This window comes from Terrapene carolina, unplaced genomic scaffold (genome assembly GCF_002925995.2).
Source record: "Terrapene carolina triunguis isolate 2854851 unplaced genomic scaffold, T_m_triunguis-2.0 Scaffold182, whole genome shotgun sequence".
Lineage (NCBI taxonomy): Eukaryota > Metazoa > Chordata > Testudines > Emydidae > Terrapene > Terrapene triunguis.
In genome coordinates this window covers 344,436-361,300 of record NW_020664533.1, presented here as the reverse complement: position 1 = coordinate 361,300, position 16,865 = coordinate 344,436, and the positions used below count along the sequence as shown (strand labels likewise).

The 16,865-nt window shown below is 40.2% G+C and overlaps 1 protein-coding gene across 1 annotated transcript in view; it reads left to right on the top strand.

Annotated features, from left to right (window-relative positions):
- Nucleotides 1-16,865, top strand: part of LOC113407040 (vacuolar protein sorting-associated protein 41 homolog) — a 141,655-nt gene that overhangs the window by 39,647 nt on the left and 85,143 nt on the right. The window contains exon 5 of the mRNA XM_026654127.1: nt 10,610-10,684. Coding sequence (XP_026509912.1) covers nt 10,610-10,684 — 75 coding nt within the window. The remainder of the gene's footprint in view (nt 1-10,609; nt 10,685-16,865) is intronic.

The following is a 16,865-nucleotide window of genomic DNA, read 5'->3' as shown; positions in this document are numbered from 1 at the left end:
CCCCCCCCCCGGCGGCCAGAGCGCCGCGCCGCCGCCCCCCTCCAGGTGCCGCCCCAAGCACCAGCTTGGGTGCCTGGTGCCTGGAGCCGGCCCTGACTGCACCCTCTCCAACCTCCAGTTCAGATGTCACTAACTCTCTTGGAAAATCTGAGCTAGCTAAACTAAAAATGAATATGGTTTCAATCTGTCTCCCGTCCGGTGAGGTGCGGAACATCCTCAAGTCCCGCTGAAGTTGGTTAGATTTGAGGGCACTCAGCACTTCACAGGAGGTGCTCAGCGCTTTTCAGGCTCCGGCCATAATTCTCTATGAATAGCTCTAATGGTGCGAAATATTCTTTGCTTTCCAGTGACTTCATTTTGATTTTTTTTTTAAAAGGTGGGTGCTGAAGCTTCTATTTTATTTTTTTTGTGTTTTATCCTGTTTATCAGAGATGCATGTCTGACAAAAATGTATTTTTGTTGTCATTCTGCATTTTGTGGGAGGCAACATAGCTATTCTCCTTCCTCAAATGTGGACTTCCAAAAATAACACGTCCTCTTGTTGTTTTGGCACATTTTTACAGTCTGATCAGGAAAAGGTATCTTTCTCTCTTGTACCTCCATCACGATCAACTAGCTAGTGAAAACGATATAAAGTATCAGGGAACTAGTACTAAGCCAGTTGTTGATTCTTCCAGTGGTTCAGACATTTAAAACTTAGAAATATTTCAAACTCATTTTCCCAGACCTCCAGTTTCTAATGTTTTTTTAGAAATTGGGAAAGGGGAGGATTTTCTATATAGCCCTTATGTTTTTAACTGCTTTTTCATAGAATCATAGAACTGGAAGGGACCTCAAGAGGTCATCTACGCCAGTCCCCTGCACTTGTGGCAGGACTAATTATCTAGACCATTCCTGACAGGTGTTTGTCTAACCTGCTCTTAAAAATTTCCAATGATGGAGAATAACAGAAACCATAATAAAAAAAAATTCTAATTTTTCTTATATGCTGTAAGCTGGGATTTAGGTACAAGTGATGCAGTTCCTGAGGTGGGTTTAGGGAGAGATGAGTGTCTTGTGTTGCTGAAATGGTCCATAAGCAGGGATGGCAAGCTCTGTAAGGGAGTTCTTTCTACTTTCCTTTGGCCAAACAAAGGGAAGAGTAGATACACTGGAAAACCTTCAGAGTAGCAAAATTGGCAAGAGATTGAACAGTCTACTAAGGAAAGGAGTAGAAGCCCCATTACTTGGTGACATTTTAAAACTAGACTAGTCAAAGCACCCGAAAAATAATAGCTGGAGAAAAATTTTGCACTGTGATGTGCACTTTGACCTCATAGATCTCTACCATCAGTTACTTCTCAAATTACGGATAAACTGTGATTCATAGGACTTCTCACACTTTCCACCCCCGCGGTAAAATGCTACACAGTTCTATGGAATACTTTAATGAGGTCAGGATTGCAAATGTAATCATTAGCCCATTTCTCCAAGTAACTTCAGTCATCCTCAGAGGTATTAGAGCTGAGCTTTGGCTAGTTCTCAAAGTGCAGCTCTTAATTCAAGAGCAGATCAGGAAATTAACATTCTGAGATGAATACTTACTAAAGCTGACCATAATGGGATACCATTATTCTAATGAAAATAATTAGAAGAAAGCAGATTCAGGACTGTTCCTAACTTTTATGGATTTATAACCACTTGCTCTATATTGGGTCATCTTACCTGCTCATATCCTTGATAGCCAGTAACTTCCATTCAGATGTTACCAAAGCCCCTCATCCCCTCACCACACCTCTGTTTGTGAGGCCTTGCTTCCTCTGGTGACATCTCTGTATAATAAATAGGATAGCCAAGAAGTAGAGTTAGACTTAATGGATTTAATCTATGAATCAACCTGGTGGCACCAAAGTTAGACCATGGATGGGAAATCAGGGCTTATAGGTTGGATGTCTTTATTTGACACAGCGCTTCTGGAAAGATGTGGCTCTATGCAATTGTATAGGTCACATGGGCCTAAGGCCATCAGTGTTATAATAGATGAAGGACTTCATTTTGGATCTGTCAGAAATAAGACGGAAGCCAAACTCTGCTAGAAATCAAGCATCAGGCTCTCCAAGTAGATTTATTTCTGATAGTAGTGCCTTGTTTTGTCATCAGGGGTGACTCCAGGCACCAGTGCAGCAAGCGCGTGCCTGGGGCGGCAAGCTGCGGGGGCGGCCTGTCGGTCGCTGTGAGGGCGGCAGTCAGGCGGCCTTCGGCGGCGTGCCTGTGGGAGGTCCGCCAGTCCCGCGGTTTTGGTGGCTATTCGGCGGGTACGCCGAAGCCGTGGGACCGGCAGATCACCTGCAGAAACACCGCCGAAACCGCGGACCACCTGCAGGCATGCTGCTGAAGGCCGCCTGACTGCCATGCTTAGGGCGGCACAAAACATAGAGCCGCCCCTGTTTGTCATTCCTAGGCAGACCTACTGATTATCTAAATCTGCTCCAGATTTAGAGGGATCCCTTGTTAATTTTTCTTTGGATAGTTTTTTGTGCCCGTCGTTGACAAACAAAATTTAAGGAATTCACTGAAATGGAAAATATTGAAATCACTATAGGTTTTTCTGTCTGTCTCACTCTCCCCTAACCCATACTGAGATTTAGACAAACGTTTTCCTATTCATCTTCTCTCTTAGATTTAGACAAACGTTCATGATCTTTTTCTCCCTCTGTCTGCAGATAATTCCCCTCCCTGCAGAAGAAATAATGGCTTATATTGAGTTATTCAGAGCCCCAAACATTGCTACTCTTTTGTCCTCACAATACAATTTCTGAGTTTTTATTTGGAGAATGAAGATGCAAGAACTTTACAAGAAACGCACTTGAGCAAATATTCTCACTTTTTTACAATACCATAATACCAATTATTAATGAAATTTTTTCATTAGAATAATTATTGGATATGGGTTTAATAAATTTATTTCAGATTAAAATTTGAATCTGAAAAATTCAACATACTACTTTCTACCAGTGAAGAACTGCTTATATTTGTAATCCTCATATTTCAAAGTTCATGCCATAGCATGAAGTTTCTCAGATTCTATCAATCGATTGATTTATTGATTGAATGCAAGGTTCTCTCTTTGCTGTAAATTATACTTAAGCCCTGACGTGGCATCAGGATTCACTAGTGTGGTTGCTTGTTCCTGTGCAGAGTCACAGAAGTCAATGACATTCTAGCTACGTAAGATTTGCTCTAGATAGCCCAGTGCATCAAGACTTCAGCGTGGGTATATAAAATGCATGGCTTTGGATTTTTCTTCTTCTTCTAACACAAGTTTTTCAGTACAAGACATTTGGGTGGTAGGAGTACATCCTTGGGTTCAGCTCAACTTACTTAGAAATAGTTGACAACATTCCAAACTCTGGGATTAAATACTGATCTGGTGGGGGAAAGCACTGTTTCTCACTATAACACACGGGGTGGTTGGTCCATTTCTTGGAATGGTGAGAGAGAGTCGTCCAGATTTCCTCCCTTTTCTCCTCCACCATCACTTCACAACCTGGAAAGCACCCAAAAGGAGAGAGCTTTCTACAAGGTAGACTTAATGGAATTCCTTCCGTCACTCCCCGTTGAGGTTACGTAATTTTGTCAAAATGCGCCAGTAGAGAGAATTTACGCAGCCATATTTATGTTTAAGCTGCTTACAGGCATGAACTAACTAATCTTTACAATGCACTAGTTGAAGTGCATATCAGTCTCCTTTATGAATGGGGAAACCAAGGCAGTACCATGAAATGCCCTGCCAGAGCTAGCTTTTTCATCCTGCACAGTGCACAAGGTTTGTATTTCTGGACAGGCCTTTGCTTGATGGCATCATAACTACAGAGGCATTTTGGGGTGCGGGGGAGGGGTTCCTCATTAATCATTTACATTGTGCTAGTCCCTACAGGCCTCAACCAAGTTTGGAAACTATTACAACACATAGTCAATAATGGTTGCTATCCCAAAGAGCTTACAGTGTGAAAGTGGGCTGGCGGTTACCAGGTTGAGAATTAGGATTTCTGTGAATTGCAGGAAATGTATGCATATTTGGTATTATATATGCATCCTAATGCCATGGTATGGGCACAGATATAAACTATTAAAATAATCAAAAGGCACCAGCAGGAGACAAATTGATTTTGTTTTTGAAGATTAAATCTCAGCAACTAGTTGAGGGTTGGCTTTGGATACAGGAACTGACAGTTTTGGGGTTTTTTTTCTTGCCTGTTTAATGGTCTTGTGCTAGCACTGTAGTTGATGCTTGGACCCAGAAATGATAATCATCTTGCATTGCAGAAAGAACTATGAATACTTTTCTTTTGGAAGTGTTTATATGGTACTGAACCTTGGGTTAGGTTGTGTTTTTGTTAAGCTATGAATGGCTTAAGAAAAGTCTTTTTAAAGACTGAATGGAAATGCTGCTTATCTCTGGTGTATTATCAATGGGGGCCTCTTAAAGCTCATTTTACTTTACCATAAGTATGATCGAACACTAGATTGCTTTTCACACCCATAATGTGTGTATTGCTTGCTCACTACCCATGGCTAAAATGCATGAAGTCACAGACAACTATTAAAACGTTTAGATTCTTGCTTGTAAATATTGCATGTCTCACAGAATTCAAGTGAAAGCCAGTCTTATGTTTTTTATTCATTCCACTTCATATCCATGGGGATGCAGCATTTGTGAAAGAATCAATTATCCATTTGTTAGTCAGAGGAGCTTTACAAATTATACATTAGCAGATTGATTTCTCAGGTTCACCATTGGGGGACTGATAGTATAAGGTGGGATGATGATGAGTGTCAAGGGAGGAGGAGTTGCCACAAAGAACACAATTAAAAGAGGCTTTCTGAATGGCCGTGAATTTATTCCTAATTGAAGAGCTGACATAATCCATACTAAGTGTGTTTATTTCAGGCATTTTACATTAGGTAATTGATTATCACATGAGGAGCATTTGTTGGCAGTTACTTGACTTCCTTTCCTTCAAATTTAGGGTTTTGCAAAAGCCTGCATTATATAGAAGATGCCCACTGATCTTTTTTCCTTTCCCTAAACTTTTTTTTCCCCATTAAGGTAACATTTTTTTTGTTTCATAGTGTCAGCTTGGCATTATTGATTTTGAACAGTCAAACTTACTTACATTGTCCAGCATTCCAAACATGTCTCCATCAGAAAGAAAACTGCAGCTAATGGAAATTCAGCTGAAGACACTTCCCCTTCCTGCACGGCAACTAGCACACTTTCTTTATGAAATTCTGATTTTGTTCTGAGGTTAATCATTTCAGTCGAGTCCTTCATAACTGGAGTGGATCCTCCTTCCTGCCAGAGTTAAAGCACACTGCTTTTGTTCCATGTTTTTAAATATTTGGTTTAACATCATTTATATAGTACCATAAGTACGCTTGGTGTTTCATGGTTCCTGTACCAAAGAGTTTACAACCTAAGGACCTGATTCTGCAAACACTTATTATCTGTCATACTTCAAAATATTGTGCCCAGTATGTTTGCGGTGTAGGGCCCGAGCATCACCATTATATTCACTGAATAATATTGGTATTACTAATTTTTGGATTTAAACCTTGCTTCCATTGCTTATAATGTTTGGATTTATAAAAATAGGAAGCAGCTCATAGATTACTAGTTTAATTTTCTTCTCCTTTGAAATCCATCCACTTAAAAAAAAATACCGCAGATTCCACTGGGTAGTCTAATCTTTCTTTCACATTTTAATGAGCTAGCGAATAAATGTCTATTTCCTACCATTGACTAGCTCCTCCTCTTTAACCTTTATGTTCAGTAAAAGTGACAGATTCTGTATAGGGAGTTTGTTCCCTTTCTACTTTAAAAACCTGTCATTAATGCCAGACCAATAAAACTGTTGCATGCACCAGCTGATATCAAGCTTAAACAAATAAAGGAATGCAGCTGTACCTATGTGGTGATGGCTGAGTAAATAAAGACATGTGCATATAGTGTTTTTATTTTATTTCCTGGTCTTTTACATGTGTGACTTTTTTTACTCCACTATAAAATGTAATGAAGAAACTTAGGACTAAGAGGGGGGAAATGTATGACTTCTTTGTGCATTTCTTGTTTGATGAAAAACCAGCATTCTCTACAAACTGTTGACAGAATATGAATATGGCTAAATGCAAACTGAGCCTTGGTTGGTTGGTACATTAATACAGTTTATAAGGCTTCTGATTTAAAAAAAGATGAGTTGGAGTCACTTTTAGAAGTGCATCAGTTTAGATAACATATGTAGCCTTTTGCTATCTAGTCTGAATTGAAGAATTGCTAGTTAACTCTAGGTAAGTTTTGGACGGTTGACAAGTAGAACATAGCTTTGGCAATTGCAGCCTTGATTATTATTTGGTTCTGGACTCTAAAGTTCCTTGTGTTTTGTGTAGGATATCATTTTTTTTAAACTCATTTAAACTCATTGGTAATTCTTTATTTTAAGAAATGTATTTAATAGTCAAACATGACTATTTAAAAAGAATACAACATTTTGAGGTTCCGTGTTTATCACCGCTCACTGACCTCCAGATTACAGTTGTTGAGATTACAAGTAAGGAGAATTTTCCAGTGGCCGGCACCACAAATTTAACTTGATCTTCGAAAAAATCAGTCCACATTCTTTCTCCTTTGTGCATCATCGCCAGTTATAATGTCTTTGCAGTTGAAACTTAGCTGCCAGTTTGGTTGACAAGCAGCAAGTATATCTGATTTTGATTACATCCACTTTGATCTTCTGTAGCTGTAGTCTCTCTGTAGTGCAAATAACAACAATAACTTTTTTGTCATGAAAGCAAACTGAGAATAAAAGACACACACACACACACACACACACACACACACACAGCAGGCATGTTGAGTAATAAGATGCTGGTTTTACACAATAACATATTTAACCATAACCTCACTTTTAGATTAAAATGCTAATGGCTCCAAAGCACAGTGTAAAAATGTGAAGATGTGGAGAACATTGCTAAGTGAAAGAAGAGTCCAAATGCTGGCAAAGTAACCTTGCAAACTTCTACTCACACCAGGCCCTTACGTTAAAGATATTTGGCTTGCTAACTCTCTATTTGGTGCCCTCTAAGCGTGCCTTTGAAAGCATGCCTTGCATCCACCCAAATGTGTCACAAGTGTTTTAGCTACCAGTTTGCTTTGAGCAAAGCTAATTATCGTGTGATACTCCACCGTACCATATTCTACCAGTGCCATGCTCATGTGGGTGGAAATTGCTGATGCTGCAGCTATGCAGAGAATAGTTTCCTTGCCACAATGCACTTGTCACTGCTTATGTAACATATCTGATCTGTTTTCTGGACTCCACTGCGGAGAGAAGATTCATACCTGTACAAATAGTGCTGTGCACACTGTGGTGTTCAGTCACTTGCTGTTTTCACAGTCAGATGCCTCTGAATCTGTTGGTGGCATGTCCAAGAGAAGGCCATGTGGTGGCAGCTGTCATGAGACTGACAAGCGGGCAAAGTTGGCAATGTAGAAAGATGAGGGGATACTGGGACAGCTGAATTCATTCATTACAATTTAGGCTATGACTAGGTGCCTGGCAATGGCCACGGTGGGTATTCTAACATCAAAGAAATAAGGGGATTGAAGGTTCTTTGTAAGAAAGCTGTGGCAATAACAACAGTAGGTCCAGTTCAGGACAGAAAATGTGCCCCTTTCATAACACACTGGACTGAATCTTCAATTCCTATTTCCAAAAAGCCAGAGATGTTTCTGGGTAGCACAGAACATGGAGGAGGCCTGAAGTGGCATTTCTTAGGCCTTGTCTTTAAACAGAGGAAAAGACGACTGCTCTCCTCTTGCTGCTAGCTGAGCAAGAGAAGTTTAGAAAAGCAGTCTCATGGCTGAGTTAAGAGAGGAGAGGATGTTCCTACACTACTGGTGAAGATGCCAGAGACCAAGGCCAGCAGTTGACAGGATTGCTGCAGTGGTTCTGCACTCCCCACACCTGGGACAATCAGCTATGTGTGATATTTGAGGATAACTTTCACCAGCTGGAGTACTGCTTAGGGCCTGGACCACAACAACACTGGCAGGACCAAGTTGTTATCGAGACCTGCGATGAGTGGTATTGGCTGCATAATGTAAGATAAAGGAGACTTTTTTTGTGTGCTGAGGTTGGCACGGGAATGCTGGGGCTATCTACCAGAGTGAGAGCGCAGCTCCCTGTGGAAAAGAGTATCAGTTTGCCCAGTGGTAGTTGGCTCCCTGGAATAGTTGCCCATTGATTTGAGCACTAGTTTGGGTTTAGGAAGCCCATGGGGAGTGATGTGGTGGAAGTTTGTATGGCAATATATTGTGTGCTGCAGGAGGATGTGTTCAGGGTGGCCAGTGTGCCAGAGATCATTCAGGGTTTTGAAACAGTTGGGATTCTTGAACTTAGCTGGAGCTGTTGATGGAACCCATGTGTCCATTCTGTATCCCCTCCCATCCCTAGCCCAGTTGTATATTAATAGAAATGGGTGCTCCTCAAAGATGGGTATGTGGGCCTTCACAGGTCAAAATGGCTGGCGGACATGTACATAAGGTAGGCAGGCAAAGGGCATAATGCGAGAGTTTTTGAAAACTGAGGCACTAAGGGACTCTGATCTCACCTGACAACATTGACATTAATGGTGTGTTTATCCCCATTGTGAATCGTTGCATAACCCTTAATGAAACCATTCACAGAGTACATAAATCTGGAGAGATACTGATTCAACTCTATACTCAGCAGATGCAGAATAGTGATGAAATTTCTGGGAGACTGAGTTGACAGTGGAGATGACTCTCCTTGAATGACCATGTTAGCGATTAATGTAGCAGTTAGGATACTTGCCTGTATTATTTTGCAGAACATATATGAAACCAAAGGTCGTGTCTTCTATGCACACAGGAGTGAGGAGGCAGAGGGGCTTGCAGCAACCTATGCATAGCTGGATAGATAAGTTATTGAATCTGAGGCGGTTACTTAGAGCAGCCTACAATAGGAATGCTGACCTAACCAGAAATACTCTGTGCAGGTGCTTTCCAAGGTAATGATGGAGAATTGGGGATGGGGCAGTGAAGTGAATGTCCCAGAGTTTGATTCCTTTTCCTCATAATTCCTTTAAGCTTCCCAAAGGCTCCCAGAAGTCCTTAAGATATCTCCTGTAGACTGCTGAGCCAGGAACTGTGATATAAGACAGTGTAATTATAACAGCAAGTGTGGACACACAACAACACTGTATCTGAAATAGCATGACTGGCATTAGACACACTACATTACTGCTATCCTGGTAGTGCAATTGCAGATGGTTCCCTTATCTAGTGTAGACACTGCTAAGAGGTAGTTTTTTTTTTTTCCACAAGTGAGTACAATATACAATTCATTTTTACATCAATTTCAGCATTATAGTAAGTGTTTCAGTGAGTGTATTTTGTGTTTGGGCTATTTTAAATTTTCATGACAATTTTGCAGTCTTTTAAAACGTGTAAGGGATCTTGAAAATGGTAGGTGAAGATCCTCAAGTGACAAGAGAAGAAATGAGACATTTGTTTTATTTGTAATTTTGGCAGTACATGGGATTGTGATTGGCATAGTGCACAAGCAAGTTTTACATACACCTCTACCCCGATATAACGCTGTCCTCGGGAGCCAAAAAATCTTACCGCGTTAAAGGTGAAACCGCGTTATATCGAATTTGCTTTGATCTGCTGGAGTGTGCAGCCTCGCCCGCCCCAGAGCACTGCTTTACTGCATTATATCCGAATTCGTGTTATATCAGGTCGCGTTATATCGGGGTAGAGGTGTACTTGAGTATAGACAGATGTGCTTTTACTTGTTGGATTGAAATACTCTGGAGCATATGTATGGTGTTAAATATTTGTACTCAAATGATGTAACGAGTACTCCTGAAGGGAAGAGCAGATGCTTCTCTTAAATTACATACAAAGTGGTGCTGTGTAATCTCAGGGGCTGCAGATAACCATTTTGTTCTATCACAAATAACATGAAAATAAAATCACCATAAATGATTTAATCGTGAGGGCCTCTTCCGAAATTATTTGGTAATGACAAGGTTTAGGTTATGTAGTTTTGTGGTGTTTTGCTTAAATACCTTCTTTTGAAGATCATGTGAAAGGTAGAACTGAAAAAAGTTAGAACGGAGATTTGTAGGGAGAAAATAATTGCTGTTATCACCATGGACCAAACTGGAACAACTGAAAAGCCTTACGATGTAACATTCTTCAACGTGTTCTTAAAAATGTGCTCCATGCCAAGAGAGACTCATAATGAGTGTGTTATACAGGTTCAAAACTATGAGTCTTACAGGTATGGCATTTTACATACATCTCCAAGTCCCTGCAGTAGGTAATTAGGAAAAATGTCAGGTTTCTGGGTTAGGCACAAGGCTAGAAACAAAGATGTATTTTAGCGCTGGTATAGAAAGACCTTTTTATTGTTTCTTGAACTCATGTAGCTAAAACACTAGAGAGATTTTATTGCTTAAATTCTTGGGGGGGGGTAGGGGGGAGAAAGGTATTTGATCATTGATGCAACTTTTTCTTAAAGTTTACATGTTCTTTTTATAGAGCCCAGTGAAGATAAATCAGATCAGCCTGGATGAAAGTGGAGAACATATGGGCATATGCTCGGAAGATGGCAAGGTACAACTAAACCACTTACATATTTAAAGAGGCACCAGCAGTGTTTGTATACTAAACTTTGGGTCTGCATGATATCTGTGCAGTAAATACCCGTGTTAGAAGTAATTTGATCTTCCATTTCAGGAATTGGGCTCACCTATGAATACGCATAATTAAAGTCAAATATATTTTGCACAAATGTGCCTTAGGAAAAGTAATTACAAGAATGTCAATAATGTAACCGGTATTAAGCTGATTAACAGCTGTTGCAGGAGGACATGTCACCTTAATCATTACTGCTGTGCCAGTTATACTTCAGTGACTAGTCTGCTGCTCCTGCAAGACAGTAGTTTAATGCCTTTCTGCTATAAATCCACAAAATTGGATTTTGTGGCATGATTTCTGTGGGCTGCTAGTTTTCATTTTCACACGTTATGAATGTTTCTCTTGAATTATAGAATCTTTTGATAAGCAATCATAGTTTATCAGAAGAATAAAGTGTCTTACAATGGCCACATTAAATAAATGCAAAATCAATATATGTACAGTCCTAAAAAACTGGCACCTACTTCCTAGACTGTGGACATATATCATTCGTTCAGTGTATAACTAACAATTATCATTGCTTCCCTGGAATGTTGAGCTGTGACATTTAGTGGTTTTAGTGATTGATTTTCCACTTATAAGAATCTCTTTTTTTGGTGTTTTAAGTCAGTGGCAGTCTCTTCTAATGTTGGTTTGCAGTGATAAAATTCTAATGCATATGGTGTATTTAAACTTCTCGAAAATAATACTGCTAGTAGACACGGTGCATTAAAAATCAGTTCTTAATATCTGTCTCACTTACTGAGTATAACATGGTTTTCCCTAATCTAATTTGGCGGGGCTTGGTGGTCCTAATCCACTGATCCATTAAGGATCAGTAAATTAAAACTAATGTTGGCTCTTGTGATAGGAAAAAGAGGAAACAAACCCATTTAATTTCTATTTACTTTAAAAAAATGAGTTTTGCTTCTCATGCATGGAGCCAGTTTATATATTCAAGCCTAGTGTTTCTCAAAGATATCTTGATGTTAGTATCTTGACCCAGTAATTGGGATACTAGTGCCTATCAAAAAGGGTTGTGAAATTTTACAGCCTGTGAGAAACTCAGCAAAGGTGATGTAATCTAAGCAAGATAATGGAAGGGTCAGTAATTGTTTAAAGGTAATCATATATGTTGCACTAGTATTGTTGGGTTTGAATGTTTTTGAAAAGAAAAAATAATACACCTTTGTAAGGACTCCTGTGATGTGTCTGTGGATTAGAGTTGAAATAAGAATATAACAGACCGCGGCCTCAAATCATACAAATGTGGTTCACTAAATTAATTTCAATAATTATAAATTAAAAATTTTTAGGAATCTGCAGAAATGCACATACTATAGTCCGAATATTCGGTAAATAATTATTTTCTAATGTGCATTGTAAGACATGGCTTTATTTAGAAAATGTTTATTACTTTGGAAAATGAATTATGTTTTAACCAGGAATCTAGGTCAAGCTTTTGTTCCTGTAACTCCAAATGCTCATTCGCAGATACAATTATGCAATACATAAAAGACTGTATAAGCCTCTGTCTCACAATCCAGTTCTGCTTCTGGCACATTTCTAGTTAAGAGTTGAAATATGCGTGCTATATTGAGCACTTTTCTTCTTGAAGACCAGGAACATTATATCTCCCCACATTGAGCATTGAGATGTCCATCTGGAGCCTTCCAAGGTTAGGAAGCTTCAGAAGTCAAACGTTTTTGAGCTTGTCCCCAGAAGAGTTATTGACCTATAAAGGAATCCAAAGAACAATAGGGTGAATAATGCAATGTGCGCAGGAAAAAAATAAATCAAACCATAGACAATCTATGCAACTTGCTTTGCCTCTTTTTCACCATTTTACTTAACACTACTCTTGTCCCTCAGCAGTGGGGCAGTATGAAAAATACAACTACAACTATTATTAATATTTTATTTTTATGACAGTAGCTTTTAGAATCCTCAACCAAAGTTAGGTGCTGTTCATACATGTAGCAGAAAATAGTCCGTCCCCAGAAGGCTTTGCTATCTAAGTTCCTGATCCTACAAAGGCTTAGACACATGCTTAACTTTACACACTACGAGTCGTTTCATTGACTTCAATGGGACGACTATCACTGTGCAAAATTTTACAGTGTTTACAGGATCATAGCTAAGTAGACAAGACAGACAAAGGGGTGTCCGCCTTGTCTTTTACTTAGATAATAAGCTTTTTGAGGCAAGGTGTTTCTTTTTGTTACTTGTTTGTACAATGCTTGTCATAATGGAAGCCTGGTCCATTGCTGGGGCTCCTATGCACTATCCCAATAACAATTAACAATAATTATTATCATTGTTTTCTCTATTTCACATATGGGGAACTGAGGCACAGAGAAAGTGACTTGCCCAAGGACACATAGGAAGTCTGTAGCAGAACTGGAAATTCATCTTAGTTTTCCTGAGTCTTAGTTTCCTCAGTCAGCCAAGCTTCAGCTAGTTTCCCATAGCTCCAACCTTTACAGGAGACCTGGCTAGAAAGTACTTATAGAGCTCCATCTCCTCCCGACTGCTAATTTTGTAGGTACAAAACATATATGCAGATGATAAAGTCAATAAACATATTTACCAAAAAATTTGATTCTGTTGAATCAGCTTCAGCTATAAAAGAAAATGCAACAAAGAACAATCTCTATGGATTTTGAACCAGCTACAGAATCTCTCTAGATTTTGAACCAGCTACAGTGCCTCAAGTATTCTTTATTAATTAATGAACAGGTATAGACTTATAGGCAGTCCCTGGTAAAGATTTTGCATAAGGTGAAGAATGTATTTTCCCCAGACATGAGTCAATCTGCATAGAGTAGAGGAGTATGATTCATTTTCTGAGGGAAGACTGAGATGAGCTGCTCTGTCGCTTCTGTATTCCTCTAAATTATATACTTTATTTTTCTTCACCATTTTTCCTTCTTTACTTCTCCCACCCTCAACCTGGCATTGGGCCAGCCTTTGTGACTGAGGAAGGGCACTGGCCCTGAGTTAGTCATAGAAGTCAGAGGAGAGCAATGAAATATTTCCAGGCCCACCTGACCTGGTATCAGTGAGCATTCTAGAGCTAGAGTCTCAGACTTGAAACCCAGACATAAATCAACTGAACAACTACATCTGGAAGCACTGGATTGTCAATCCAGTCCTTCCAGATGTAGTTGTTCAGTATTGTCAATCCAGTCCTTTTTACCCATTTAAGTATAAGGGACCATGTATTGGGATACTTAAGGCCCAGAAAGTGAGTCTAAAATCAGATATAGAGATACTGTGTGTCTATAAAATCCGATACAGAGGCTTTGTGAAACATAATGGTCTCCCATTGTGGGATGCCTTTTAGACTACCTAAAAATGTGATAAACTGAGTGGAGACAGAAGGTAGAACTGGATAAATCCAATATAGCTTTGTAATTTGAAAAGAATCACTTTCTCTTTGTAGAATAAAAGACATTAAGGAGTAATAAACTGATCTGTAGGATCCCCTGAGTAAACATAATATACGTTTTATAATGTGGGGTTATTTTCCCTTTCGTTGACTGGATCCATTTTACTTCCAAATTCTGAAAAAATATAAATGTTGAAAACATGTATCACTGTGTGCATGGGCACACAGTGCTACATATTTATTGGAGCTGTTATAATTCTAGCAGCTACTGCTGATGTTAATTTTGGTTATTCGGTTTTAATTAATTTAAGAAGCGTGGTGTGTGGTTCTTTTTTAAAGAAATATACAGGCTGATTTGTCAGATGGGTAAGAGATTCTTATGTTTTAACCTCTTATTTTTCCTCCCTTCTCCTTGGTCTCCTTCCCTTCCTCTGCCTGCATCTGATTATTTTGTTTATTCTGTTGAATCTGAGGTGCTATGCCAATTGACCAAAAATACCCTCCCCACCCCCAAAATAACCTCCATCCCCAAAGATTATTGTAGGTGTAGAGTCAATCTCAATTTGAATATCACCCATTCGTCTCTACCAGTGGCCCCCAAACTGTCGGGCACATTCCCTAGGGGGCATGGAGGAATGTTCGGAGGGGGAGGGTTGTTGCGCAGCAGGGCCCAGGCCAGCCCCCACAGGGGGTGGGAGGGAGTGCCACCCATTCTGCTCTGCGCCCAGCCACAACCCCGCTCTGCCCCCATCCCAGCTCTGGCCCTAGCCTCAGCTCCACTCTGCCCTCTGCTCCGCCCCCAGGCCAGCTCTGCCATCATTCCCTCTCCATCCCCAGCTCTGCCTTCAGCCCAAGCTCCTCTGCTGAGGAAGCCTTGGCTATACAGTAATGGATTGAGGGCGTGGACACTGGTGAGGGGGAGCGTAACAGGAAAAGTTTGGGCACCACTGGTCTGTACAGTTCACTGGCTGACTTCCATCATCGCAGACTTATGGTGCTTCTCTCTGTCTCCAAATAACATCCAAGCCTCCGGAGCAGTATCTTGGCCCCAGTTAGTATGTAAAACACTCTTTAAGGCTATGTTTGCACTACAAGCGAGGGGTGTGATTCCCCTGCTCGTGTACATATGCTTACGCTAGCTCTCATTGAGCTAGTGCAAGTATAAATAGCAGCATAGCCGCAGTAGCCCAGGTAGCAGAGCACAGGCACGACTGAGCTGTGTCAAGTACAACCTCCCCTGAAATCGGTGGGTAGGTACTCTGCATGGCTCAGCCATGCCTCTGCTGCTGCTGACTGTGCTATCGTAGCTGTGCTGTTTATTTATATTCATGCTGTCTTGATGAGAGCTAGCTCAAGTGTGTGTACAGGAGCGGGGGAATCACAACTCTAGCTCTTAGTGTTGTCTCGTAGCATGAGTAGATATTCCTGGAGACATACGGAACTAAAGTTCCTTTGGCTCGTCACTGGTGGCTGTCCAGCTTTATTCTAAAGATCCTGTTACTTTTTTCTGAAAGATTCCTAAGGGGCAACTACAGTCATAAAAGACAGAAATGAAAAAGCCAGTGAGATAATTGAGTCCATTTCCTTGAACATGCAGAATAAAATCTGTTGATAGGGTTGTGTGTCTTGGAAAACTAGGGTCTGATGTCCAAGTCTGTATGTACACTGTTGCTGCTTATTTGCCTACACAGTGATTGTTAAATATTACTGTTGTTTGCTCCTTGTTTACAAGATAACCACACCCTGAGCTAAATAAACTTGGACTAAGTTAATTAGCCCAAACAGTGTATAAGAAAATGCCATGGTCCAGAAGAGCATCTCTTGAACAGACTGGTAAATATATTTTTACTGGAGGGCTCAAAGACTCATTCTGTTGTTGGCATATGTGTCCTGAGCATCTCCTTTATCCCTCCACTTGAAATGTATGGGGGTCTCAAGTGTGTCTGATGCTTGCTAGAAGCAGGGAGGAGAGTCTGTTACAGCTTCTGGCCCCCAAATCTACAGAGTCGAAATAAGTATCCCCAAGTACATGTGCACCCTTTTCCTCTTTCTCTAGCCAGGCCGGGGTAGTACCTCTTACAAGGACTTAAGATAATGTTTTCATTTTCCATTCATACCATTTTATGTTGTCTTTATCCACATTTCTCCAGGAATATTTTTCACCTTTCATTCACATGATCATTGACACCATTATTTAGATAGAACAAAACAGAAAGATAGAAGATTTATCTTCATTGCAAAAATAATTTCTGTTGCATTCATGGCTTCGATTATTCTCATCTATTCTTTAAAGAAAAGAAAACATTTTTCTGTTCTTAAAACCTATTAAACATCTTTACTGTCATTAATATAGTTTTGTTTGCTGTAGCTGTATGTAGTGTGCTTGGCTCTGATTGAAGGAGAAAATTATTGTATATAGTTGCAACTGCAGAGGTGACTACCAACAGATTTACCAACAGTTACCTCAACTCACTAGAAGAGGAGAGGGACCTTTTCACAGAAGGAATACCTAAGTGTAAGGAGAAAAAACATAGCACTGCTGGATGCTTTTAGGAAAGGCCATTAAAATTGTGGTGTTTAGGGCATGTCTACACTACACAATTAAGTTGACTTAAGTTTGGTTGACCTACAGCCACCACAGTAATTAAATCGGCTGTTCGTGTTCACACTACCCTCCTCCTGCTGGTGGTGCGTGTCCTCACCAGGAGCACTTCCACCAACTTAAGT